Source organism: Canis lupus, chromosome 10 (genome assembly GCF_003254725.2).
Source record: "Canis lupus dingo isolate Sandy chromosome 10, ASM325472v2, whole genome shotgun sequence".
NCBI lineage: Eukaryota > Metazoa > Chordata > Mammalia > Carnivora > Canidae > Canis > Canis lupus.
The window spans coordinates 7,270,794-7,298,757 of NC_064252.1; the positions used below are offsets into that span (position 1 = coordinate 7,270,794).

General features: G+C 40.1%; 1 protein-coding gene, 1 long non-coding RNA gene and 1 other non-coding gene across 17 annotated transcripts in view; 2 read left to right on the forward strand and 1 right to left on the reverse strand.

Annotated features, from left to right (window-relative positions):
• LOC112677920 (uncharacterized) overlaps positions 1-27,964 on the forward strand; it is a 119,438-nt gene that overhangs the window by 5,145 nt on the left and 86,329 nt on the right. For 9 of the 15 annotated variants that reach the window (XR_007413697.1, XR_007413692.1, XR_007413705.1 and 6 more), the window contains exons 2-3: positions 18,481-18,531; positions 26,748-27,109. This is a non-coding gene — a long non-coding RNA (uncharacterized LOC112677920). Of the gene's footprint in view, positions 1-13,603; positions 13,755-18,480; positions 18,532-26,728; positions 27,110-27,964 lie in introns of all 15 variants that reach the window. The other 6 variants (XR_007413694.1, XR_007413703.1, XR_007413701.1 and 3 more) reach the window with 5 other exon arrangements.
• On the forward strand, positions 1,837-1,960 carry LOC112678064 (small nucleolar RNA SNORA42/SNORA80 family). Its single transcript, XR_003147356.1, has one exon. It is a non-coding gene; the product is annotated as a small nucleolar RNA SNORA42/SNORA80 family (small nucleolar RNA).
• The window catches only part of C10H12orf56 (chromosome 10 C12orf56 homolog), an 89,930-nt gene continuing 82,919 nt past the window's right edge, over positions 20,954-27,964 (reverse strand). The window contains 2 exon segments of the mRNA XM_049115732.1: positions 20,954-21,963; positions 24,023-24,201. Coding sequence (XP_048971689.1) covers positions 21,837-21,963; positions 24,023-24,201 — 306 coding nt within the window. The 3' untranslated portion in view covers positions 20,954-21,836.

Consider the following 27,964-nt stretch of genomic DNA (forward strand, 5'->3'; position numbering starts at 1 on the left):
AAAAATCTGGCCAGAGGCACCTGGCTATCTCAGTTGGAAGAGCATGCAACACTTGATCTCAGGGTTGTGAGTTCAAGCCCCACACATTGGGTGGAGAGATTACTTTAAAAAATGATGTCTTAAAAAAATAAAAATCTGACCAAAAAAATCCCAGTTGACATGCAAAAAAATCCAAAACTAATCCAAGCTTAAAGAAAGAAAGAATATTTTAGATCTGTTCTCTAATTAACCATTGATTAGTATTAGTATTGGTATAGAGGTGCATTGTCCAATATTTGGTAACCACTAGCGATATGTGGCTATTTACGTTTAAATGAATTGAAACTAAATAAAATTTGGAATTTGCTTCTTCATTTGCATTAGCCACATTTCAATTGCTCAGTAGCCACCCATGGCTAGTGGCTACCATACTGGATGGTACGGATACCAAAGTTTTCATCATTATAAAAAGTTCAATGAAACGCTGGAAAGAAGCAATATCATAAGAAAGAATCTCATGGATAAAACAAAATAAGCCAAAATGAGTGGCAAGGTCTATTATTATTTTAATCCTATTTCATATTTTCTTCTTGACAATATTCGTATTTATGCTTTCTCTTTCTAATGTTTTATGTGTATGTTTCTAAATAAATAATTATAAATTTATTGAATATTTAATAGGTTTCAAGAATTGTGCTAAGTGTTTCATGTGAATTAACTCATTTAATTCTTAAGACAATTCTGTGTTAGTTGTAGAAAATCTGGAAAATATAAAAAAAGAGAGAAAACCAACCTTAATCCCCAAACCCAAAGATAATTGTTGTTGACATTTCTAGTGGATACTGTAGTGTGCTGCCCAGATTCCAAGATACAGCTTCCAGGAGTGTTGGCTGCTGATGACTCACAGTTGGATTTCTCTCCAAAACTGCCTTCTGTGAAGGAAACTGCCTCATGCTAGGTTATCTTCACTCCCTTGGGGCAGCTCAAATCCAATGGTCAGTTGTGGAGATAAAAGGCACAGTTCATCAATCGTAACAATCTGGGACATTCAGCTTTAGAAATCCCCATAGGACCAGTTAAAGCCTCTGTGGCAAGTGCCATGCAGTTTACCTTCCCCTGCCTAATCCTGCCTCTGTCATAGGTGCTGTTCCTGAGAACACTGTTGAGTAAACCACCTGCATGTAAATCCCTGTCTCGCAGTCTGTTTCCTAGAAAACCCAGCCTAAGTCAACATTGTCAGAATATGAGTTCCAGTTTTTTAATTTTTTGCATATGTCTGAATTTTAAAAATCTGTCCAAACTTTTTTACCCCAACAAATTTGATGTTTTCTTATCTATTGTTTTACATGTTAATTTTTTGGTTTATAACATTTTATGAATAACTTCGCATGCACCTAAGTATTCTTCTGTACCACCATATTTTTTTTTTGAGTTTTATTTAGATAGTTCCAGTACAACATGGGGCTCGAACAGGACCCCAAGATCAGGAATCACAAGCTCTTCCAACTGAGCCAGCCAGGTGCCCCTGTGTACCACAATTTTTTTTAACAGCCACTTGGAATTCATATGGCATATCATACTCCGTTATTGTATTCTCAGACATTTTGGTGTTTCCTGGTTTTCACTGTGGCAGACCCTAGAACTCAGCAGGCCAACACTCATTTCCAATTTTCCTCCTGCTTGCCTGCTATAGGTTAGGGAAACCAAATATTCCTATATATTTTGTCTTCCTCATCTTACTTGGACCTAGGACTTGTAGCATCTCAACCATCAGGAAAGGAAAGAAGCTGAAGATTACTGAGGTTGAGGGGGATGTTGCAGGAAAGGAGACATACTGTATTGCCACCTTCCAAATAAGGTGGGACACAGGCTCGTCCCCCTGGGCCTCTCATAGTGTCCCATGCCACAGCAAACCGTGGCCCCGAACCATTGCCCGGCCTCTGTGCCGTAGGCTGCAGGCACTGAAGCGGGTCGCACAGTGGAAAATAATAAATAAGGTAAGACAGCCAAAACTGGTAACATTTTCTTGCCTATCCTTTCTGCTTTGTGAGCAGTGAGATGTCTAGAGCTGTAGTATCCAGAAGGAAAAATCAAGAAAATTCAGGGCCTTTGACCTTGAGAAAATTCAACATTTAAACACCAATGCCAGCAATGACCTATCTCTGGATTTCTTGTTATGATGAGAAATAACTTTTTTTAACCTCCTTGTATTTGGATTTTCTGTTATTTACAGCTAAAATCACTTATAAATGTCATTGTTCCTGACATGCATGATTAGAGGTAAAGCAGTAATGAACATTGTGGGTAAATACTTGAACAAAAACAACATAAAAATCAGGGAGGAAGAGAATTACGACCCTGCATTTACAACATTTCTTCTCTTTGACTATATGCGGCTCCGTTCTTAACCTTCCCACTTTTTTTTTTCCTTGTGGGGACCAGAAAAATAACATACATAGGCTTCCTAAATTTTTCCAAAACACAATAGTAGTTGGGAGAGGAAATAGACCTTTTTATACATCAGAAACTTATCTCTCCAAATAGGATATTTTAGCAAATGCACTCTGCCATGGTGTTCATGTCCATTAATACAGAATCAGCAAGGCTTTTTGGAGCAAGTATTGTGTGAACTGGGGTACATTTTAGGCTAAGTCATAAATTAACTCCATATATTTGACTGGAAATCATTAATATCTCTAGAGTTAGGATATTTTATCTTCTCAGAATAAGCCTGGAGAATCAAAGAAGCTGAACTGAACTATCATTTGGAGTAAAAAGAGCACTGTTAAATGCAAAATAGATACTGAGATTGTGTTTGATTTCAGCTTTCTAGTGGCAGGCACTTGACAATGCAAAACCTGAATCTGGTGAGTCTATTTCCATGACTACCACTTACTCACGCAGTCTTGAGGCTGTTTCTCATTCTGCAGCCCCAGAAACCTTAGCTTGGCTCATTCTGGTTCAAAGTAAAGGCATGAGGATGCTTTTTGATATTGTAGTGAATCAGTTTATCTAGGACCTGAAGTGTTGCAAGTTAAAGATGTTCTGGCTCATTCCCAGTAGTGTCTTTTGGGGTGGAAGATAGCTCCAAGTCCGCCCAGACTGCTTGCAAGTTGCTCCAGACTATACTGCCCTTCTGTGCAGACTAAAACTGAATTGGCGTAAGCAACAAAGTGGAAAAAAAAAAAAAAACAATCTTAAGGAAGTCATATATCTGATAAGGGTATAATATCAACATTATATTTAAAAAGTCCTATAGCACAGCAACAGAAAATATATATCTGAATTTTATTTTTTTATTTTTTTATTTTTTTTTTAATTTTAGGTAGGCTCCACACCCAACGTGGGGCTTGAATTCATGACCTTTGAGATCGAGTCACATACTTTACCAACTGAGCTAGCCTGGTGCCCTTTATATCCCAATTTCAAAATGGGCAAAGAAGATATACAAATTGCCAACAAGCATATGAAATGATGCTCATATGAAATGATGTCACTAATCATTAGGGAAGTACAAATCAAAACCACAGTGAAAGGTCACCTCATACTCATTAGGATAGCTACTATCAAAAGAACCAGAAAATAACAAGTGTTAACAAGGATGTGGATAAATTGGAACCCTTTTGCACCATTGGTAGGAACAGCTCTTTTGGAAAACAGTGTGGTTCCTAAAAAAGTTAAAAATTAGCATTACCATATGACCCAGCAATCCCATTCCTGAGTGTATATCCAAAAGAATTGAAAACAAGATCTTGAAGAGATACTTACGTGCCCATGTTTGTAACAGCACTATTCATAATAGCCAAGAGGGGGGAGCAACCCAAATGTCCATAAACAGAGGAATGAATAAACAAAACGTGTCATATCCATACAATGGAATATTATTCCGCTTTACAAAGGAAGGAAGGAAATCCTGTCACATGCTACAACATGGATTTTGAGGACATTATGCTAGGTGAAATGAGCTAGCAAAGTCACACACAAAAAAAAAACACCATATGATTCCACTTACGTGAGGTGTCTAAAGTAGTCAAATTTACAGAAACAGGTTGCCAGGGGCCAGGAGAGGAGAGGAAGTGGGGAGGGAATGGGGAATTACTATTTAAGAAGTGTAGAGTTTCAGTTTTTCAAAATGAAAATGTTCCGAAGATTGCCGCATAGCAATGAATATATTTAGCACTGAGGAGGAGGGGGAGGAAGGAGAGGTGAAGATCGTTAGTGACCCACTATACTTAAAATACTGTCTTGGTCCATTACAGAAGACATTACTAACCCCCATAAATTATATTATTCATGGCCCATTTTGCATTTTTATATTTTGTTGCTGTGTTAGGTGCAAGAAGTAGGAACCACTCACACCATTTTAAGCAAAAGGGGATTTAATACAGGGAATGAGGAGCTGAGCAAATCATTGGAAAGAGTTATTGGGTCCCTCAGGGCATCTCCAGGAATGATTCCTAGGACTGCTGTTGTGACCTACTGGAGGAGCTGCTACCTCTGCAATAATCAGAAAGGTGCCCATCAGTGGACTCCATTGGTACTGCGGAATTCAAAGACATGCCACTGTAGCTGTGAGCCAAGGACTAGAAAGCACTGCCACCACTGTGACTACCTCTCAACACCCATGAAGTTAGTACCTAGACACTGAAATAATGCTGCAGAAAAGCCAGATGGGTCTACAGTGAGTTTGCATCAGAAATAAAATAGGTGACTCCAGCCTTGCATTCACCTTTCAAGTGCTTCTAATTGGCAAAAGCAAAACTCTAGCTGCAGAGAGGTGGGGGAAATGTAGTTTTTCCTTCTTTAGCCCCTGCAGGGTCAGAAAACACACTAGAGGGCAGCCCCAGTGGCTCAGCGGTTTAGCGCTGCCTTCAGCCCAGGGCCTGATCTTGGAGACCCCGGATCGAGTCCAACGTCCGGCTCCCTGCATGGAGCCTGCTTCTCCCTCTGCCTGTGCCTCTGCCTTTGTGTGTGTGTGTGTGTGTGTGTCCTTGAATGAATGAATGAATGAATAAATAAATAAATAAATAAATAAATTTTCTCTATAAAAAGAAAACACACTAGAGGTCTGGAGTGGATGCTGAGAGCCAGTTCAGAGCACCCACCCCAGCTGGTTTGTAGCTGTAGGCTCTTTCCAACACTTCTTATCCTTGGCCAACTCCTTATTCTATTATTGAGGAACCTTCTCTGACACTCCCTTCGTTCCCTCCACTAGCACTAGATAGGATGCCCTTTTGTGAGCTCCCATAGCTCTAAGCTCTAGCTCTGCCATGTGTATACCGCTCCATACCGTAAGATCCTGGTTTCTTTCTCCAGTAGATAGCAAGCTCCTTGAAAGTCCAAACTCAGTCTTATTCGTTATTGTGTAATTGGTGTGTATTTGTTGAGAGTGATGGTTACTATACTATAACACCTCAAATAGTATCTCTTCTGTTTTTATTGTTCCATATTCTTGTGTGCTAATATCTGTATACAGTGAAAGCTCAGTAAACATTAACTTTCTGGCTTTCATTTAGGCTAAGCAAAGAGAAATTCCACCAATGCTGTATTTGTGTGTATTCTTTTTTTTTTTTTTTTTAAGATTTTATTTTTGGAATCCCTGGGTGGCGCAGCGGTTTAGCGCCTGCCTTTGGCCCAGGGCGTGATCCTGGAGACCAGGGATCGAATCCCACATCGGGCTCCCGGTGCATGGAGCCTGCTTCTCCCTCTGCCTGTGTCTCTGCCTCTCTCTCTCTCTGTGACTATCATAAATAAATAAAATTTTTTAAAAAATGTTTAAAAAAAAGATTTTATTTATTTATTCATGAGAGACATGGAGAGAGAGGGAGAGACATAGGCAGAAGGAGAAGCTGGCTCCATGCAGGGAGCCAGATGCGTAACTCGATCCCAGGACCCTGGGATTGCACCCTGAGCCAAAGGCAGATGCTCAACCACTGAGCTACCCAAGTGTCCCATGTGTATTCTTATTTGACTCTCTACTTATATAGATTGGTAAATACATGGAACCGCTAATGTTTTTTACAGTTTCATCATACGTGTTTAAGTATATACACTCAAGTGAGTGTATGTATAATCCTCACAACTGTCCTATTAGGGAGACACTATTTTTATTCCCATTTTATAGAGGAAGAAACTGGGGTTTAGGCAAGGTAAGTAGGTTATCCACAGTTAGACCAAGTGGCAGAGCTGGGACTCCCCTCGGGGTCTGGCAAATATGAAAATCTGTACTCTTAGCCATGATGATGATGATGGTGATGATGGTTGTGATAACAGTGACAGCTGATGGTTCTAGGCATTGTGCCAGGCAGTTTAAATTTTTATTTATTTATTTTTAGAGTGAGCAAGTGTGAGTCAAGGGAGGAGCAAAGGGAAAGAATCTCAAGCAGACACCCTACTGAGCTTGGAACTCAACACAACTCAGTACCACGACCTGGAGATCATGACCTGAGCTGAAATCAGGATTTGGACACTCAACCGACTGAGCCACCCAGGGGCCTCTGTGCTAGGCATTTTACATGTGTTATCTTAAGTAATATATTTCCTTACATAGAATTGATGCTTAATAATTGTTACCTGTGGTAAGGTAGACAAACGTCTCCATGTCTGTGGGCTCTCCCACTGATTCACTGTGTGACTTCAGGCAAACTACTAACCCTTCTGAGCTCCAGTTTTCATTTCTGCAAATCAGTGAATGATTTTAAAAATACTTCTAGTTCTAAAATTCCAGAACTCTGAACCAATTCTACTTTGTTTTTCATTCCATAATTATTCTGTGTAGTAAAACTTTTCTTATCCTGAATTCTAAGTTTCTATAGCATCTTGATTTTGTTTTATTGTTTTCTCACATCTTCACGGTACTTAGTCCAGTGCTCAGCCTAGAACATAACAGCCTCATGGAAGTGTATATGGAGATAATGTTAATTGAAATCTATCCAAGGGGAAATATCCATCTTCACAAGAAGCTGTACTTATTGTCGGATGTTACCTTCCTTTGGAGGTGACATTCGAATGAAACTTAGGGCTGCCTCAGAGATAGCCGTATTCAAAAAAAAAAAAAAAAAGAGAGAGAGAGAGATAGCCATACCCAGCACTTTTGGAAACTTTTCTGTGGTCAGAGATAAGATTCTTATCCTTAAAGCAAAGTTGTGGTCACTGCCTAAGAGTCTACTCCTATGATTGAATACAGATAGGTTTATGAAAATTGTACTGGGTGCATATAAAAAGAGTTCCTAGCCTGCGGATGATGCCAGATGTGGTAGGGCATTTTCTACAGGGAACCCGTTTTTATTCTTCGCCCTATCTCTTATAGGACAATCAGAAACTCACAAATAATTCCATAGCTTTTCTGAATCTTTGAGGAATTACTTATTAGAAAATGAAGTTTAAAAGAAAGAACTAGAATTGTCCCCAAACCACTGAGTGGTTTATGCGCAATGCAAAATGATTCTGAAACTTTGACTTTACATCTGTACTTGATAGTCTCAAGAAAAATAGTACCTTAAATACAGATCAAATGGGAGAGTTAAGCCAAAAAGCAGGTGAACAGCGAAAGATAGTAAATAACTTTTTTTTTTAGATTTTTGTTTATTCATAAGAGACACACAGAGGCAGAGACACAGAAAAAGAGAGAAGCAGGCTCCCCATGGGGAACCTGATTCAAGACTCAATCCCAGGATCATGACCTGAGCCAAAGGCACATGCTCAACAACTGAGCCACCCAGGTGGCCTGATAGTAAATAACTTTTAGAATAGTTATTTTTAGCTGCTATTTTACATTTTAGGGGAATGGCAAAATTCACCTCTTCGGCAAATGGAGCTTTTGTTTGAGAAGCAAAAAAAGAAAAAGTTGGCCTTTTGGGAGGTGGTCAGTTCATATGGGAGGAGGTTTGACAATGAGAATTGCACTGCTTGTAATAATAGAATTTCAGAGATTGGACCTGAAGAGCTCCTGAAGGAAAGAGATGAAGAAGGAAGTCTGAACAAAATGGCAGCAAGCAGGCCCTGAGAAGAAAACCACAATGAGAAATTCCCTTTGTTGAAAACGGCCAAACAACTTTTAGATAATTCTGTTTCCTGCCCTATGCTGTATTATGTCCTCTGTTATTCCCAGACTTTCTTGAAAAGTCTGTCATAAACAACCACTTGTATATAATGGTGCTTGGAGAATAAATGAGGAGGTGGCAGTTGTCACAGGTAGGATGAAATGGGACACAGAGAAGACAGGAACCACCAGTAAGACGTGATCAAAGGGAATATATTCCTTGGGGAATATACCTATAGATGAAAAGGTTGGATGAACTTAGAAGCCTGGGACACTTGAGGTCATTCCAAACAATGCATGAAGGGTTAAAGCCTGATCCAAAGCAGGGGAAAACTCTTGAACTGTGCAGGGTCAGCACAGATGGGTCCACTTGCTTTCGGTTCAGTTTTCTTCAAGAAATGACTATAGACTTGAAAGACCTGAATATAGAGAATCCATAGAGAAAATTGGAGACCACCGTTAAGAACCATTCATCTGATTGGAGAAACTCCATTTTTAAAACAATAATAACAACAAATAGAACTTTGTAACCCATTCATAAGTGGATCTGTGCATTTCTTAGTAACTGTCACCATGGTAGCAAGACAGTTCGACAAGGGCGCCTTCTTAGCACAGTACATAAAAAGGGGAGAGAGAACTGCTAATCTTGTACTGCCTTGTACCTTCTGTATTTAATTGTGCTGATCCTGTATTCCTGAGTATTAGCCTCTGACACTTCTCTCCCTAATAGCATCAAGTACAATGCTAGGAATATATTAGGCACTCAAACATATACACTGATTGGCTGAATTAAATGAGTGTCTCTCCTATGTCTTCCTTTCCAATCTATAGAGAGTGTCGACTGGCAGAAATTTGATTTTACAATGGCTCCTGCATTTGTCTGGGGGATCAAAACTAGGCCATTCTCTTGATTGCACTGGCCCAACATAGATTTCAGGTGGAGAGGGTGAAAGGACGGTGATTAGGTATTCTCAGATACTGTAGTATTGGAAGGCTAACATGGGAGTGTGGGTAGAAGCGTTGAGGGCATTCAAGTCTGGGAGCTTCGTGTAGGACTTGCATGCAGCACTGTTTCCTGGTACAAACACAACTTTGGCAGCAGTTCCTGCAGTGTTTAATATTAGGCCTGGGTGACTACCCTGAGGACAAGGAGCTCCACCGATTCTGGCTTCAAACCAAGAAGGCTTTTAAGCCCCTAACCTCACCTTATAGCCAATTCATATGCAGCCTGGGAAGTCTCCTCATTATGGTCCCTTAAATTAATGATAATCTTTTACTATAGCCTTTTCTCTAATACATTCCTACATTTCAATTGTCATCTGTATAATTGCTCTCCATTTCAGTTCCATTTTTACTCTTAACGTTTTGTTATTTCACATTTTCTTTTAAAAGTTTGTAACTATAGACACACCCTCTTTATTTTAATAGCCAGCAAACCCATGTTTGCTACTTTAAAATATGAGTTCTGGGGCACCTGGGGGCTCAGTTGGTTAAGCATCTGCCCTCAGCTCAGGTCATGATCCCAGAGTCCTGGGATCAAGCCCTGCATCGGGATCCCTGCTGGTGGAGGCGGTGGTCTGCTGCTCCTTCTGCCCTTCTCCCACTCATGATTTCTCTGTCTCACTCACTCTCTTTCAAATAAATAAAATCATTTAAAAAAAAAAATCTGAGTTCCTACAGTTTCAACAGATCTTCAAAGTGTGCCACCTTCAGTTTACTGATTGATATTCTAATCATGTTCAAGACAGAAATCAGCTGCAAGAATTTGTCTCTGGAATTCTTTAGCAGTAGCTTTCTGTTGATAAAGCCCACATTTGACGAGTTTGGTGGGTCAGCCACGGAGGCGTGGTAACCATAATGCCATCGCCCTCTCTGGGACAGACTGAGCAGGACCAGCCTCCTCTGGAACAGCTGCAGCTTGTCACTATTCCCAGAGAGAAACAGGTTAAATCCTTCTAAACCTGCTAAGGAATTTGACCTCAGTCCTTGAAACTAGAGTGTAACTTGAAAGTATAATTGGTTGCAAATGTGTTTCATTTTTCCTCACATTACTCTTGAACCCCTGTGAGACAGAAAAAGGCGTTTCTGTTTATTTACATAGATTCAGATCACCACTGTTGATAAACTGGACTAACTCCATATGAAATTTGGGGAGCAGACAAATAATGGGACTTCATTTTATTAAAGGAATGGTTAGGGCCCTAGTTTGAAAGTCAACGAATACACAACTGATGTGGTTATAGCATTTAAGTCTCCTCTTGATTTTTTTGCCAGTGTGTTTAGCGCAGTGCTAGGCACAGGTGCTCAGTGAAAGTTGAATGACTGAATGAGTGAATGAATGAAAACCTCTTCATAATGTGACTCCTACCTGCTTTTCCAATTATATTTCATATGTATATAGTGTGTGTATATATGTGCACATATATATATACACACACACATATATATAGTAGTTCACACTCTGGTAAAACAGCTGTTCCATTTTCCAGAAACCTCTCCTGCTTTCCCACTTCTGTACTTTTGTGGTTGCCATACTACTACCTAGAATGCTCTTCTCTCATATCCTAGACTATGAAAATGTTGCTGTTTCTCATCTCAAATGCCACTTCATGAAAATTTTACCAATTCCTTCAATAAGAGAAAAGCCTTTTCTCCCTGTAATTCACAAATCTTTGAACCTCCTGGTCATTTATTATCAACCACCTTTTGTTGTATTTATTTCTGTGGTTAACTGATTCCTCTTGCTGTATAGTAAGCTTCTTGAAGATGGGCACTGGGTCTTATTCTTTACAGTGATTAGCACATAGTTGATACTCAAGAACAAATTGCTGAAATAATTTTAGTAATCAGTTTTACTAATGCTGTACTATGAACTCCAGCAAACATTTTTTATCATTTTTCTTAATAAAGTAAAAATGTCATTCCCATATATTAACATTATTTGAGCTCCAGAACTAGATTGAAAATGTATCTTTGTTGGGACGCTGGGTGGCTCAGTGGTTGAGCATCTGCAATCAGCTCAGGGCGTGATCCCGGAGTCCCAGAATCGAGTCTAATATCGAGCTCCTTGCATGGAGCCTGCTCCTCCTGTCTCTGCCTCTCTCTCTGCCTTACTCTGTCTCTCTCATGAATAAGTAAATAAAATCTTAAAAAAAAAAAAAAAAAGGAAATGTATCTTTGTCAACATATTCTTTCTAGTTAATTCTTAGGAGATTGAAGCATTTGTTTAGACTCTTTTGTGTTTCAAATGATCATGGACCTTGTTTGGTTCTTTTGGTGACATCATTAGCATCATTAAAATTCCTATCTTTTGAGTATTTTTCCTTAAGTATGTATATATCATTAAATTCTTCACTGATCATTCATTCCTTCTTGTCTACATTATTGAAAGGTGTCAGTTCCGTTTATTCATCCATTTGGGTATGAGGCAAAGGTCTTCATAAAGACTCTTGGGGCTGTGCTTTCTGCATAATATTAAATGTTTCTTTCTACAGATGACCTCTTCTTGACACATAATGATAAAACCAAAGATTCTCTTCCAATTCTTTTTTTAAATTATCTATCACCACCTGCAAGGCATAAAGAGAGAGGAAATGGAGCACAGATTATCCCAGAATTGAGTCTGGAAGTCATTTGAGATACTTCCCTCTTGAAAGCAGAAACTCTGCTATGTGCTTTATTTCCTAAAATTTTTAGCCTTCCTGAAGAAGATTTGGGAGATTCTAAGAATTTAAGACAAAAGATACAAAGAAGTGGAGAAAGTTGTCCTTCACAAAATTTAGGACAGTCTTTATTCTGACCAGTGCATAGGTACTTTACTGGATTACAACTTTCCTAGGCTCTTAAAAGCGTCATTCCTACAATAAGTGCTCCTCCAATCAAGCTTTCCCCAGGTTTTGTTTCATTTTATATATTTTTTAATTTTTTAAAGATGTTATTTTTAAGTAATCTCTGCACCCAACGTGGGGCTTGTACTCACAACCCCACCATCAAAAGTCACATGCTCCACCGACTGAGCCAGCCAAGTTCCCCTCTTATTTAAAAAAATAAAAAATTCTTTTGAGTAAGAAGAAAAATTTAGATTGAGGAATTTCAGCTAACTAGCCAGCTGGTCTAAAAGAAGAGAGACAAAATGATTGCTTCCCTAGGGAGCTTGGCTGGGACTGATGAAGATCTTCACAGCCTGGTGACCATGCAGGAACCCACTACTGGAAACAACATGGATCTGGGTGTATCTGAGCACATGGGCTGAGTTCCTGGCTTTAATTACAAACCACCAGGTCAATGGGAGTTTATCGTTGCTTACATCACACATCTGTACGACATCTAGACCTCCTCACCAGCAAGTCCCAACAACAAAGGCCCATCTGACCACAGTCCTCTTCCAGCTCTTTTCAATTGAATTTTCCAAGTTTACATAGCTGAATCCACTAGTAAACTTCTGAGAGGAACCAGTTTATCTGGTATCTACAGTAGAGGCTGGCAAGGACCAAGTAGCCTGTAGCCTGTTACTATTTATTCTTTAACAGCTTTATTGAGGTATCAGTCACATATCATACAATTCCCCCTTTTAAAGTATACATTTCATTAGTTTTTAGTCTATTTACTGAGTTGTGCTACCATCACCACAGTTAATTTTGTGACATTTTTATCACACCAGAAAATCTAACACCCATGAGTAATCACTCCTCCAAATGTAATTAATCACTAATCTACTTTTTTCCGTATAGATTTGCCCATTCTGAGACATTTCGTGTAAATGAAATCACACCATGTGTGGTCTTCTACGACTGACTTCTTTTACTTAGCATGTTTTCAGGACTTAGCCATGTTGTAGCACATTGATACCTTGTTTCTTTTTATTGCCAAATAATTCATTATATGGCCGTTTTCCCATTTTGGTTATGAGTAATGCTACCATAAACGTTTGTTAATGATATTTTGTGTGAATATGTGTTTTCATTTCCCTTGTGTATACACCTAGGGGTGGAATTGCTGGATCATAGGATAACTTTATGTTTAACTTCTTAAGGAACTGCCAGACTGTTTTCCACAGCTACTGTGACATTTTATATTCTCACCGGTAAAGTGTGAGGGTTCCAATTTTGCCGAGAATTGCTGTTACCTTTTTTATAAAGTCATCTAGGGGGTGAGAAAAGGTATCTCATTGTGGTTTTGTTTTGCATTTCTCTAATCTGATGCCAATTTTTTATATAGTCTAAAAACTAAAAATGGATTTTAAATGTTGAGAAAAATATTTCATAATACATGAAAATTATCTGAAATTTAAATTACAGTATCTATAAATAATCTAAAATTTAAATTTCAGTCTCTATCAATAAAATTGTGTTGTCCTTATCTCATTATGTATTGTCTATGGCTGCTTTTCTCACTACAATGGAATTAAGTCATTACAACAGTGACTGTATGGCCTGCAAAGCCTAAAATATTTATTATCTGACCATTTACAGGGAGAGTTTACCAACCCCTGGTCTTCAGTATAGTTGGATGAGACCAGAGGCTCTGGGGTAGGAAGGAGGAAATATGCCCAGTGGGAATGAATTTTCTCTCTCTCTCTTTCAGGTAGGCTCCCCACCCAGTATTGGGTTCAGAAGCTCACAACCTGAGATCAAGACTCACATGCTGTACTGATTGAATCAGCCAGGAGCCCTGGATTTTTTTTTCCTTAGTAAAAATAGAATGCAGGCTGGCAAAATGAGAGGAAACAAATCAGGTGTTGTCCCCTGAATCATTATTATAAGATCTTTCCAAATCTGGGCTCTCCCCATCTTACAAATTTCTCCCAGAATTCTATTCCTGATCTGCTGCTCTGATATTATACTGTTTATCAGAATTGTCTGAGAGTCTCCCATACCCACAAACTCTCTTAGGACCATGATATGACAGCATCTTATAGCACTCACCTACCTACCTTCCTTCCTTCCTTCCTTCCTTCCTAACTTCCTTTATTTGAGAGAGAAAGCACAAGTATGCATGACCAGGGAAGGGGCAGGGGGAGAAGACAAGCAGACTCCCTGCCAAGCTAGGAGCCCAACTCCGGTCTCCTCATGACCCCAAAATCATGACCTGAGCCAAAACTGAGAGTCGCAGGCTCAACCAGCTGAGCCACTTGAGTATCCCAACACTCAACTTTGATAGAACTAGATCACCCAGCCCAAATTTCAGGATTCCTCCCTCCCTCCCTTCCTCCCTCCCTCTGTTCCTTCCTTCCTCCCTCCCTCCCTCTCCATGCCCAGTGTAGACCAACATGGGGCTTGAACTCATGACCCTGAGATCAAGACCTGAACTGAGACCAAAAGTCTGACTCTTATCCAGCTGAGCCACCCAGGTGCCCCCGGAATTCTGTGCTTTCATTTATACTTTCTCTTCTACGTGGAATGCTTTTCTCTTCTCCAAATTCTAGACACACTTTATTACTGTTATTGTGAGATGTTTCAAGCCTACAGAGAAGTAAAGAGAATAATATAGGAGTATCTGCACTCATCAACCACCGAGCTTTGTCAGATCTGTACTGTTAAAAATTATTACAGACTTAGGTATCTTTAAAACCTCCTCAAAGGCAAAATCTTCTAAATAGGCCTCTTTGATGCACCTCATCAAAATTAAGCTCTTCTTCCTATGATTTCCTGTAACACTTTTTTTGTATCCCTGTCACCTGACCTATTCTGCCCTTGTGAAATATTTTGAGTATTCCTTACTATTGGCGTTCTCATAGTGGGGCACAAAGGTTACTTTAGGTATTCTAAGAAAAAGACATAAAATGTAAAAACTATATTTAAAAATGTACATTAGAAATATATGTACACACAAGAATTTAAAAATCTATATCTAGAACATCAACTGCATGGTTTCCCAGATGTCCTTCAGGACATGGCTAAAGCAGGTAGATAGATACAGTAGAAAATTATTCAGTAAATAATAATGTTAGAAAAATAGTAAATAAAAATACAGATGATATAGCAAAAATTTTGAAGATTGTACTCAAACCATTTAGCTTAGAAAAGTTAGCTTGTTAGAACAGGGACCCAATTTTATTTATTTTTGTACCAAACTAACTCAGAAAAGATGCTTATTGAATTGAATTGATTTCTCTCTGGGATGAGATCCTTGAAAATTATGTGGAACCTCCTAAACCTTTCACAGACCACTTAAGAGATTTTGCCCACATTGACTGTCCCTGGCACATGTGCTAGGGACAGATGGTGCTTTTTCCCCCTCTCCTTTTCCTGTCCATTATGAGACGTTGCCCCAGTTGGGGCTTGATGAAGTATGAAATAATGCTAGTGATAATCCTGTTCTGAAGGAATGAGGACTCCAGCTTGCCAGGATGTTCTCATCAGCATCACTTCAACAGACCAATCTCAACAAATTTCAGTTTGTGGATCACTTTAGTTCTTGGATCTGGTCCACTACACACACACTCTCTCTTTAGGCTCAGCATACTTTATGTTTTAGAGAAATATTTCTTGGTCTCCTTAAAATTCACTATTTTGTGGCATCTTTTCATTATTGTTAACACTAAACCATCCGAAGTCACATTGGCAACTGAATTTAGTCTTGAGACTTGGCAATGAGGAATCACTTTATAAAACCCAATGCACGATGTTAGCCAAATTATGTCATAGAGTTACAAAACTCCTGTCCTATCCTCCAATGTTTCTGAGGAAAAGTGACTCTTTCAGAAGTTTCGCTCCTTCTACCCTAAAATGACCTTATATGCTCTCAGATATCAGAGGAACCTAATTGTGATAAAATCTTTCACTTTATTCCCTTTCTTTTAGCCTGCTTTTTGAGGTGGTATTTTGGAAGAGTGGGGAGTAGTGGGGACCCCTAAGGCCTCTGAGTCATAAAAGGAGATAGAATATGTCTGAAGTTTGGTTTAACCCCCAATACTGGACTAGATGAGCCTCTGGGGGAAACCTTTGAAGCTTCTATATATGGCTTTAACATCTTTGTTTCCTAATTCCTACGAAGGCATAGGTCTTTGCTGATCTTAAAACTCCTTGCCAGGACTAGCTTATAACCAGGACACTTTTATAAATGAAATAGGGGGTACTGGGAAGAAAAAGGCATAAACCACCCAGGGAAACCATGATGTTAAGTCACTATACTTGAAACAGTTGCTTAACCTCTACAGGAGACCCTTTCACATTGGAGACTAATTTTCCACTGGAAAGTCTTTAGGGTTTCTTAGAGAATTTAACATTTTGTTTTCATTTTAGTGAGATGCCTGTGTTTGCATTGTTTATACTGATCCATTGTTTGTTCCCTAAGTGGAAAAACTCTAATTGTCCCTGGCCAAAAAAGAGAACAGAAGCAGACTTCACTTACAGGTAGGGAAATGTTCAAGCCAAGCCAAGTAAAGGATAGCATGGCCTGTAAAGAATGACCTGTAGCAATTCTGAAAGAGAAGAGTGAAACATGATAGGATACTGAACTTGGGGTACCTGGGGGGCTCAGTTGGTTGAGCGTCTGCCTTTGGCTCAGGTTGTGATCCCGGAGTCCTGGGATTGAGTCCCACATCAGGCTCCCTGCATGGAGCCTGCTTCTCTCTCCTCCTATGTGTCTACCTCCCTCTGTGTCTCTCATCAATGAATAAATAAAATCTCAAAAAAAAAAAAAAAAGGATACAGAACTCAAGAGGCTATGTTGTACATTTTACTGTATGCATTTTGCAAGAGGAGATGGAGGTTCAGCAAAACAGCATGTGTTACATTAATGATAGTAATTTGTATTTAATTTTATAAAATTTTCAATCATAAGTTTGTGTAGATTTAAGAAGCATAAGAAGTTTTCTTACAGCTAGATTGACGTTAGTACATATTAAAGAAGCGTGACAACAAAAAAAATTTAATTTTGAAGGTCCACGGGAATTTTAAAAGTTTAAGAGTCAATTCTCCTGATAAGTGCAAAGTTTTGCTTTTATTTCTTTTTTTTTTCTTTCTTTATCTTCCTAACCCTATTGTGCCCTCTGGTGGTTATAGTTGCTAACAGAAGTAAAATACTATATACACATTTATAAATGTGTCGCTTTCACATTGGTTTGTAGGTCAGCTGTACAGCAGACAGAATAATTTCCCTGTAGAAACAATGTAATACACAATGGAGTTCTTGCAGTATAGCCCACAGAAACCCACAGTGGCCCTGTGTCACTTGATCTACAATCTCCTCCGTCCTCCACTGCCTTCCTCACTGACCAAACAGATCACCGTATCCGCAGTCACTGCCAGTGCCACCACTACCCTATCCCCATCATTTTCAGGAGTCAAAAGAGGACTGAAGTGATTTAATGCTTTGGTCAAGTCCAACATCTTTGCTTATAGGCATAACTTCCGCTCTGAAACCCCACACCCCTCCTGGAGCCTTCAGAGGAGTGGGCCACCTAGAAGGACACTTAGAGGTCCTCTTTGCCTCTTTCAAGAATCTTGGGGCATATAATCCTGCTTCCTTTTCTTTTGCCTTTTTTGCCCTTTGCCTTCTTTTACCCAGAGCTCCTCTTACTTCCTCAGGGTCAGAGTCACCTTCCAAGTAGAAGGCAACAAGAAGGGAAAAGCAGACTAGAACAAAATGGAAATAAAAGGAATTTATTTGACTCAAGTTTTCCCCAAACCCAAAAATCTCTGATATCTAACCAATAAACCTTCAAACACCTTGTCTCCTCCATGCTTGAAAACCTTTCCTCACCAGGCCCTTCTAGGAGCTGGCTGGAAGAGGAAGGGTGGAGGGAAGACATAGTCTCGATCTACCTGGTACATATCATACCATCAGCACTTACGTGAGAATCCGAGGGCCCCTCCCTGGTAAGGGACAGTGATGAAGTGGACTCTGCTGTGTCTGGACAGATAGAAATCCTCTTTTAAAGGGATTATAAGAACTCTTTGGAGTATTATTGAATCCATTTATAGTGACAAAAGGGGAAATTTATATGATTTTAACGAAGTAGGAAAAATAGCAAGAACATACAGACAAATGAAACACTTCAGCTGAGTCCTGATGGTGGCGAATTACTTAATTTGGAATTACCCTGACATTGACAAATGTATAATTTTATTTAAAATAAATGAAAATATTTTTTATTGTTTCATTTATCTATTGCTTTTTTTTTTTTTAAGATTTTATTTATCTGACCCAGAGAGAAAGCACAAGAGGGGGAGTGGCAGTCAGAGGGAGAGGGAGAAGCAGTCTCCCAACTGAGCTGGAAGCCTGACAAGGGCTTCAATCCCTGCACTCCAGGGACTTGAGCCGAAGGCAGACACTTAACTGACTGAGCCACCTGAGCCAGCCAGGCACCTGTATCTACTGTGATTTAATAAATCACCCCGGAGAGCAGGAGAAACTTAGAAGCTGGCCGGGAAAAAAAAAGCTATCAAGGGTTTTTTTTATACACACCAGCAGCATCACACTGTGATATGAATTTTTTTTCTCTACCATTCTTGTAGGAAAAGAAAACAGGAAACATTGGAAAGATAAATAGAGTCTTTCCTGTGAAGGTAAGCTTCATTATTTTTCTGTTGAACTTTGGTAAAATGGCAAGGGTTAGATTAATTCATGATAACAACTGAAGATTTGTGAGATTGGGTAGGGTACCTAATACCACCTAAATATTTATATTTAAATTTTTCTCTGCATCATGTATCCCATTTGAAAATAATGTTTCTGGGAGCACGTGGGTGGCTCATTTGGTTAAGCAGCTACCTTCGGTTCGGGTCATGATCCAAGCCCTCACCGGGCTGGCTCCCTGCTCCGTGAAGAGCCTGATTCTCCCTAGGCCTCTGCTGTTCCTCCTGCTTATGCATGCTCTCTCTCTCAAATAAATAAAATACAACACTAAAATACTTTGGGTTTGAAAAACTAAATTTAAAAAATCTAAAACGTAGAACTTGAAACAACCCTTTATTTAAAAACAACACAAAATAAAAAGTTGAGCTCATAGAAACAGAGTAAAAAGTGGTTACCAGTGGCTAGGGTGCAGGGGAAATAGGGAGAGGTTGCTACCTCTCTATACTTTCAAGGGTACAAACTTTCAGTTGTAAAATGAAGGTTTGAAAATCTAATGTAAAACATGGTGACTATAGTTGATAATACCCTATTATGTAATTGAAACTTGCTAGGAAAGTAGAACTTAAATGTTCTCACAAAAAAAAAAAAAAAAATTTCAGGCAGCCCGGATGGCTCAGGGGTTTGGCACTGCCTGCAGCCCAGGGTGTGATCCTAGAGACCCGGAATCAAAACTAGCTATATGTGCTTCCTATTTGGTGATACTTTGTTCTTAGAAAAAAAGGATATGTAAAAAAAAAAAAAAAAAAAAAAAGTATATGTAATTTTCATATTCAAAATGTTTCCACAATTAAATTTCCTAAAAGTAACTATTTTGTAGTTTGAAGTCAATACTTAGTCAGTCAGATGTGTCAGGGATCCCTGGGTGGCTCAGCGGTTTAGCACCGCCTTTGGCCCAGGGTGTGATGCTGGAGTCCTGGGATCGAGTCCCACGTCGGGCTCCCTGCATGAAGCCTGCTTCTCCCTCTGCCTGTGTCTCTGCCTCTCTCTCTCTCTCTCTCTCTTTCTCTCTCTCTCTCTCCCCCCGTGTGTGTGTCTATCGTGAATAAATAAAATCTTTAAAAAAAAAATCAGATGTGTCTGATCACTAAGAGAGATGGATTATTTAGTGATTTTCTTGGGTTTGGCAACGCTGTAAAAAAGAGTAGGAAAGAACTGTAGCAGGATAACCCTTTAAAGTGTTAATTTTGGGGTTCCCCTCCCACACTGCAAACAGACAAATGCCATAAGAAAATCAAGATGGGGACGCCTGGGTGGCTCAGTGTTAAGCATCTGCCTTCAGCTCAGGGCGTGATCTTAGAGTCCTGGGATTAAGTCCTGCATCAGGCTTCCTGCATGGAGCCTGCTTTTTCCTCTCCTGCCTGTGTCTCTGCCTGTTTGTGCGTCTCTCATGAATAAATAAAATCTTTAAAAAAAAATCAAGATGACAAATCTTCAAGCATTAGCTTTCAAGAATGCCAGTAATGTAACCCTGCGTGGAAAGATTCAGATGCATTCTGACAGCTTTTGCTCCCACAGATTAGATAAAGTATGGTCTCAGAGAAAAGAGAACAGTGGGAGAGAAGCGGCATCAAGCACCTAAGACATGTGAGAGGAAGCCCATGCCCTCTCTGGAGCCGGCACTGCTACTAGCCCAGAGCCAGGGCACTGTTTAGAAGCTGAGGCAGACTTGATCCTCTTGTCATTCCGTAGGTTCCACCATTCACCAGTGGTCACCCCACTGTCCATCATTAGTGCAGTTTGAAGTATTGTTGCCTTTATCCCAAGATTCTTTTCATATGCTTCTGATTGACCATCTCCTGGGAGCAGTCCCTCATCTGACAGCCCAGGACACTCATAAACACCATTCTACTCCCCCATCTCTCCCCCACATTGGAAACTACTAGAAGACTTGTAGTCCTTGATGGGTGATAGTGGAGAAGGCTTGGACACTTTTTGGGGTGAGAGCTGAAAAGAAATGTTTGGTCTGAAGAAAGCAGGATTATTTGGAATGCATGTGAAATCACCCACTGAGCCAGGATAGCAGAGGAATGCACTCCCCCACCACAGAGCATTAAGAAGTATCTGGTCACAGGTAGAGCATGTTAGAGCTGGACGAGAGCTTGCGGAACATCTCGTCCCACCCTTCCACAGAGCAGAGTAGGCTGTTTGAGGTCCAGTAGCTGGTTAATGGCTCAGCCGCAACCAGTAATAAAATGTCATAAGTGAGTTTAACCTTCTCTCCAGTATGAGTGCATCTGGTTTGGGAGCTCTTTCTTTGGGTTTTTCTCTCATCCTCCTTCAAGTCATGCTAATCAAATACAGGACCCACTTTCTAAGTTAGCCCAAATTCAATAGCTCACAGTGACACCAAAGTGAAGTTTTTGTTGGATTAGTTTATTGCCATAAAATAGAGTGAAGACTTTTTTTTTTTTTGATTGTTGGGAGAGCCATAATTGCTTATTACAATTTCTCTATCACTGAGACTGCTTGCACTAGTCCACAGGTGCCTGAAACTGAGCCCTAGAATGTACTTCATTGTGTTAAAGAAAGTCCAAGCTTCCTTCCTCATAAATGAAGATCTGACCTTCCTTATAGCTATGCCTATGTTCTGCTCATTCTCCTATGAATACTTATTTCACTATAATTTTGACAGGTGGAAATAAAAGGGCAACTACTTCTTGCTCAGCATTTCTCTAGTGATCACTCTGTAATTTCTACTCCCTGGGATGCCAGGGTGGCAGTGGTTGAGCATCTGCCTTCCACTCAAGTTGTAGTCCTGGGGTCCTGGGATCCTGGTCCCGCATCAGGCTCCCCCGGGGAGCCTGCTTCTCCCTCTGCCTGTGTCTCTGCCTCTCTCATGAAGAAATAGAATCTTTAAAAAAAAAAAATTCTACTCCCTACAGTTTATCTTTGGACATTTCAGTGGCCTCATACCACTTACCATTGTTACACCAACAAAACTCATCAGGTTACACTTTATACATTTGCTTTACATGGGCTTCTGTTCCCTTTGTAGTTTTTTTTTTTTTAAGAAACTTATTTTTAGAGAAATGCTCATTTTTAGCACCACTTTACATATATCAGTGTATGTAAAGTTTCTTTTTCATGGATAAAAAAACTTTAAGGACTTCTCTTACAGATATTGTTGAAACATTCAAATAAAGTCTGTTTATAAGACACAGGGATAGCTAGATATTAAACAAATGAAACAAGTTGACTCATAAATACTAGGTTGACTCCTGGTTAACATTTTAGACTAATATTTCACACATTGTTTCTGTTCAACTAATTTCAGAACTTCATGAAAAAGTTGAATGGTAGGTTGGGTAAGAGGGTACCACAATGGGAGCCTTTTTTCCAAGGCTGGCATGTGAATAAAGTACCTGCAAATCATAAAAAGAAACAAAATAGCTTTAAAAACAAGAATTTAACATTGGTCACATCAGTATATAGACACTCACTAGCATAGGGCTGTTGGATATGGGGATCTAAGCCACAGGATACAGCTAGTATTTTCAGTCATCTGATCTCCTCTAGGTTGGGTGACCTAGGAGATCTCTGTTATGTGAGCCTTTCAGCTCTTTGAGACGCTTTCCTACAGCAAAGGAAGTGAATTTCATTAATAATATATCCGTTATCAAGACATTAATAGGGAAGCCAGGACTGTCCCCACCACCGCGTGGGCTGAGGCTCCTGATTCTTGTTTGCTTGGGTAATACACAGGAAGTTGAAATGCAAGAGTCAAGTTGTGAAGGGTAGGGCTCATCCCCATGGCCTTAGTAAAAATTTGGGAAAGGCCAGGGGAAGAAACAAAAATGAGAAAACCTTAAGCCTTCCCCTGATGGCTTAGGAGATAGGCTCTCACGTTAGAATCACCTGGTGAGTATTTTAAACCTCAGTACCCAGGCCCCACCACCGATGAACTGAACAGAGGTGCTCCAGGTGAGACCTGAGTATCAGTATTTTTTTTTTCATAGTTACTCCAGTGATTCTAATGCACGCAGGCTGAAAATCGGGATTTTAAAACAAAGATCACAAGCCTAAATGCCCACAGGTAACCCACTAGGAAGAAGGTCAGGTATGAATAGAGAGGAGGCTGTGGCACACTGAGTACACAGAGGCAGCTGCTGGTGAGCTCCTGCCAACTATCGTCATGCAGGACTCTGACACCATTTTGGCAGTTGTTCTGATTTTTAAATGTGCATAACTAATATTTAAAAATTGGTTCGTGTGATACATGCCACAACATGGACGCACCTTGAAAACGTGATGCTAAGTGAAAGGAGCCAGACACAGAAGGCCATGTATTGTATGATTCCATTCATGTGAAATGTCCAGAATAGGCAAATCCACAGAGAGAAGTGGATTAGTGGTTGCCAGGGGCTGGGGGGAGGGGATCATGGCATGTGACTGCTTAATGGGTACCAGGTTTCTTTGGGGGTGATGAAAATGTTCTGCAATTAGATGGTGGTAGTGGTTGCACAACATTGTGAAATGGATTACAAGTGACTGAACTGCACACTTTAAAATAGTGAATTTCATGCTATATGAATTTTACGTTAAAAAAAAAAAAACTGAGGAAAAAATTAGGTTGTGTGGACCAATTCAGAGCAGGCCAAACAAAACCCTTTTATAGAAGCCGGAGTGGAACCGATGGTGTAAAACCAACTACAGGGAGGAAAGACAGAGTCCACAAATTGGGCTGAAATTTTTTAAAGAGCCAATCTAAGGCCATAATGTATGCCTCCACATTCTTTTATGTCTGTGCCCAAACTGGTGGCAAAGCAATGCCTGCTGTACCCTTTTCATCTTAAGTCAGACGCAAGCTGGGTTTTTTCCTTGATAGGTGCTAATGCGGAGCTGAGCGGCTGCCAGCCTATAAATAGAAGCAGGAACCCCTGAGGTGCAGAACAAGCTGGCTGATGAAACCAGTGCTTGTTACTGCTCTTCCTTACTGTTTTGTTCCTGAGTAAGAGAGGGGGTGAAGGAAACAAAAAATAATAATCACATTCATTAATTGTTTCTCCTTTTATCAATTGTGTTTCTTTTTCTTTTTTCCCCAGTGCTTCAGTTAAATTCACAATCCCTAATTCATCATCCCCTTCAGTAGGGTTTGTAACTCTTGATTACTCACAGCATGTTAAAATCATTACTAGCCTCTGTGAGGTGCTGGCTGCAACAAAGACAGTGAGAAACAGTTCTTCAAAAGGAGTTTGATGTTTCATTAGTCTTTTCTAGCCTGGGAATACACTTCAAATGGCAGTGGTTCTTAGAGCTCACCCAAACCCTACCTTACCGCGGATCAAAGTGAAATATTATTAAAAGCAAAAACAGAATCGCCCATCTTCACTTCATCTTCTAAATACTGGGCCACGCTGCAGTTCTGCATGAAAATCAGAAATGAGTGGCTTTTGCTGCTGATTAGATTCAGACTTCTCTTACCTGAATTCTTCTCTGTACTCATTCCTAATATACTCAGCTAAAGTCTTGCTGTACTGCAGGCAGCTCTTAAGGATGTAAAATTGCTGATACAACAGAACTGCTTGGCTGGGACTTAGCAACTGAAATGAAGCTGAAAGCCCTTTTACCATTTGTTTCACAATACTGTCCACGAAAGTGATCTACACAGGAAAAAAAGCAGTTATATGTAGGCCACATGCCACCCATAAGGCACCTATTTCAGCTGGGGCTTCACTAAATCTAAGCTGAAGTCCTCACCATCCTTGCACCAATACTCTTGCACTATTTCTCACTGAAATGGTACTCAGAGAGCACCAGACCATAGGCTGATTGGGTTTACCATTCACCCCCCTCTAAGCAGAATCAGCACGAATTCTGACTGTCAAGGAGATTTGATTCCAGTGTAAATGGAGAACATTGGAAGCAGGAGTGGGGGATAGAAGGGGAGCTTGAAAGGTCTATAGGCTCCTCCAGGAGGGAAGATGATTTCTCTTCTCTTCTACTGCGAAGAACAAATGACCCACAGAGATAAACGTCCTGTGACTTTCCAAGAGGGTTCCTCCAAGGCAGTGGCTCTCAAAATTGAGTATGCATAAAGATCACCTGGGCAGCTCAATAAATGTGGAATCCTGAGCCCCACCTCGATATTTACCATGAACAATTCTAATGGCTTTGTTCCTCAGACATCACCTTGAGAGACAGTACGTGAGAAAGCAAAGAAAACCAGGCTTGACACAAGCAAGTGATGTTGATACCACTGTTAACTGGGGTTTTCATCAAGAGTATGTCTGCTATCATTTCTGAGGAGTAAATTAAAATGGAAACAGTAGCAATAATGTGATGTTATTAAGCTGCTGCTTCTCACACACAAAGTCATTTACAACAGAACCAAGGGGTTTCTGGCTGGCTCAGTTGGTAGCGCATGTGACTCTTGATCTTGGGGTTGTGAGTTCAAAACCCCACACTGAGTGTAGAGATTACTTTAAAAAAACACAAAAAACAGAACCAAATAACAAAAACTAAGAACAATGGATTCCACCAGTCTTTTTTTTTTTTTTTTTTGATGGGGGCACATTTTCAAACTATCCATAAATGTAGGCTACCATAAAAACAGAAGGGAATTTGGTGTTTTAACTTAAAAAAAAAAAAAAAAAAAAAAAAAAAACAGAAGGGAGCTCTATTGTCCTTTCAAGCTCTAACCAGAAGGTCCCTTTGCATGCCCATTAAATTAGTATTAATAAATGTGTTGCCTTCTCTGTTGATGTTGCTACTGGCCCTTCCTAAGTAGGACAGGTGGTTTGGAGTGGGTTTTCCCCAATCCAGATCTGTTTACACATACTGACTAAATACTGTGTCAGGCAAACACAGATTGAGGTTGGAGAGTCTGGAGCAGTACAACAAAGCAATGACCATTTGGGAATTAAATTTTTAACTTCTTCTGCATCTTGCTCTAACCAAGTAAAAGAAGAATCAGCCAGAGCAGACTAGCATATAGGTGGATTCAATGATCACAACAGTTTTCTTGCTTGCACATTTCTCTCAAATGGCCTGTTTCTACCCATACTCTAGAACTGAGTTAATACTGAAGCTTTCAACAACACTAGTAGTCCTTTTGCCACCTTTCTTTCATCCTAGTGTACTTTATGGTCACAGACTGGCTTCATACTCAACTCAATTCCCTTGGTGAACCAGCCCTATAAGTTGATAAAGAAACTTCCCTGTGGCTTGGAGTCCTTAGTACCCCCAGACTTCACACATCAGTTCAGATGATAGGGTCTGCAACCACTGCACAGAAAAAAGTAAGGGTCTTCCATCTTGCACATACAAGCTTCTGTTGCTATGAATGTCTAGAACTTTATGATACTCCTTGAAGCGGGCCAGAGACTAGTTAACCTCTGTGTGCTGCTAAAGAAGCCACATCCATGGGCTCAGTCTCTGTATATGGCAGCTGACTGTGTACCCTCTGGCCCTAGCCAGATTTTTGTAAACATATGTCACAAGGGCCTGGCATATTTAGTATAACTATAGAAAATACCCCAAAGTAGTACCACTGATAGTCAACAGAGGCATGTTTGTATTTGGAAAGAGAACATATTATATCAAATCCTCCATTAGCAATGAAAACTTAATTTGGTTTACTACTTTTTGAAGAGATCTCCAATTAAATGTATTTTGATCAAATGCATGAATACATGAATGAATAAAGGAAAATTAAGTTTGGGGAGATGATAAGACATTAAGGAATAAAACTTTTAGGGAATTAATTCAGCAGATGTTTTATTGAATATCTGCCTACCACAATAGGCATAGCTTCCACATTCATGGCACTTAGAGTCTGTTGGGGGAGAATGATATTGTGTCAATCTTTTTTTCTTTTTTTAAGATTTTATTTATTTATTCCTAAGAGATAACAGAGAGAGGCAGAGACATAGGCAGAGGGAGAAGCAGGCTCCATGCAGGGAGCCCGACGTGGGACTCGATCCTGGGACTCCAGGGTCACTCCCAGAGTTGAAGGCAGGCACTTAACCACTGAGCCACCCAGGCACCCCAATACTGTGTCAGTCTTGACTGACTATATATTTGAATATATAGAAGTTTGGTAACAAACTTCACAAAATGTTGATGCTTTGCTTAACACAACAAAGGTTTACTACTTGCTCACATTGTTTGTCCCTTATGGGTTGACAGGGTGTTCTCTTCATTGTAGTCACTCAGGACTGTATGAAATGCTGTCATTTACCCTACCAGGAGGACAAGAGGATGCAGAGAAGCATGCACTTGCTCTAAAACCTTCTGGCAAGAAGTGACACAGGCTGCTTATGCTCACATTCTGTTGATGAAAGCAAGAACAGAGACCTAATTTCAAGTGAGGAGTGAAGTACAATCCTACCATGTGCCTGGAACCAGGGAGAACCAGAATATATGCGGCACTAATGGCTGCCACAGAAAAGAACTGAATAGTAACACCAACAAATGCAAACTGCAACAGTAACAAGTCCTATGGAGGGAAGGAGGAAGACACTAAGCTATGACTGTGTGCCAATAATGGGGAATGTGATCTAGACAGAGGTGAGAATATCATCCCCCTACCCTATCTCAGGAAGGGGCACTGAAGATTAGGATTAGTAAGAGTTAATGTAGAAAAAGAGGGAAAAGCATTTCAGACAGACAGAAGGACTGGTAAAAGTCCTGCAATGGAGTTGGAGGTATTGGGTTATATAGCTGGGAAAGTGAGAGACTAGATGAGCCTTGTAGGCCATCTCTTTTTTATGAGAGATTTAAAGCAAGGCATGACATAATCAGATTTTTTAATCCCTTTGGTCTGGTGGGAAGATAGGGACAGACCATGTAGACGTGATTGTAATGTCAAGAAGGGAGACAGTGGTACTATGGACTAGGATGGCAGTTGCCAGGACAGAGAGCTCTGATGATCCCAAGTGTTAATTCATACTCCCCAATCCATACTCCCTGTTTAAGATAAATGTTCAGGGGGCACCTGGGTTGCTCAGTCGGTTAAGCAGCCTGCAGTTGATTTCAGCTCAGGTCATGATCTCAGAATCCTGTGATTCAACCCCACATCTTCAGGGCTCCCTGCTCAGTGGGGAGTCTCCTTGAAGAATCTCTTCCTCTCCTCTGCCCCTGCCCCCTGCTCATTCTCACTCATTCTCTTGCACTCTCTCTTCCTCTCAAATAAATAAACCTTTAAAAAAAAAAAAAGACAAAAAAAAAAAAAGACAAATGTTCATTTTTTCACTTACTTATACAACCAATATTTTAATATTATTGTTTCCTACAGAATGTATTTTAGGGTTTTTCATGAAATAAGGATCACATTTAAGATATCATTTCAGGGGGTACCTGGGTGGCTCAGTAGGTTAAGCATCTGACTCTTGATTTCAGCTTATGTGGTGATCTTAGGGACAT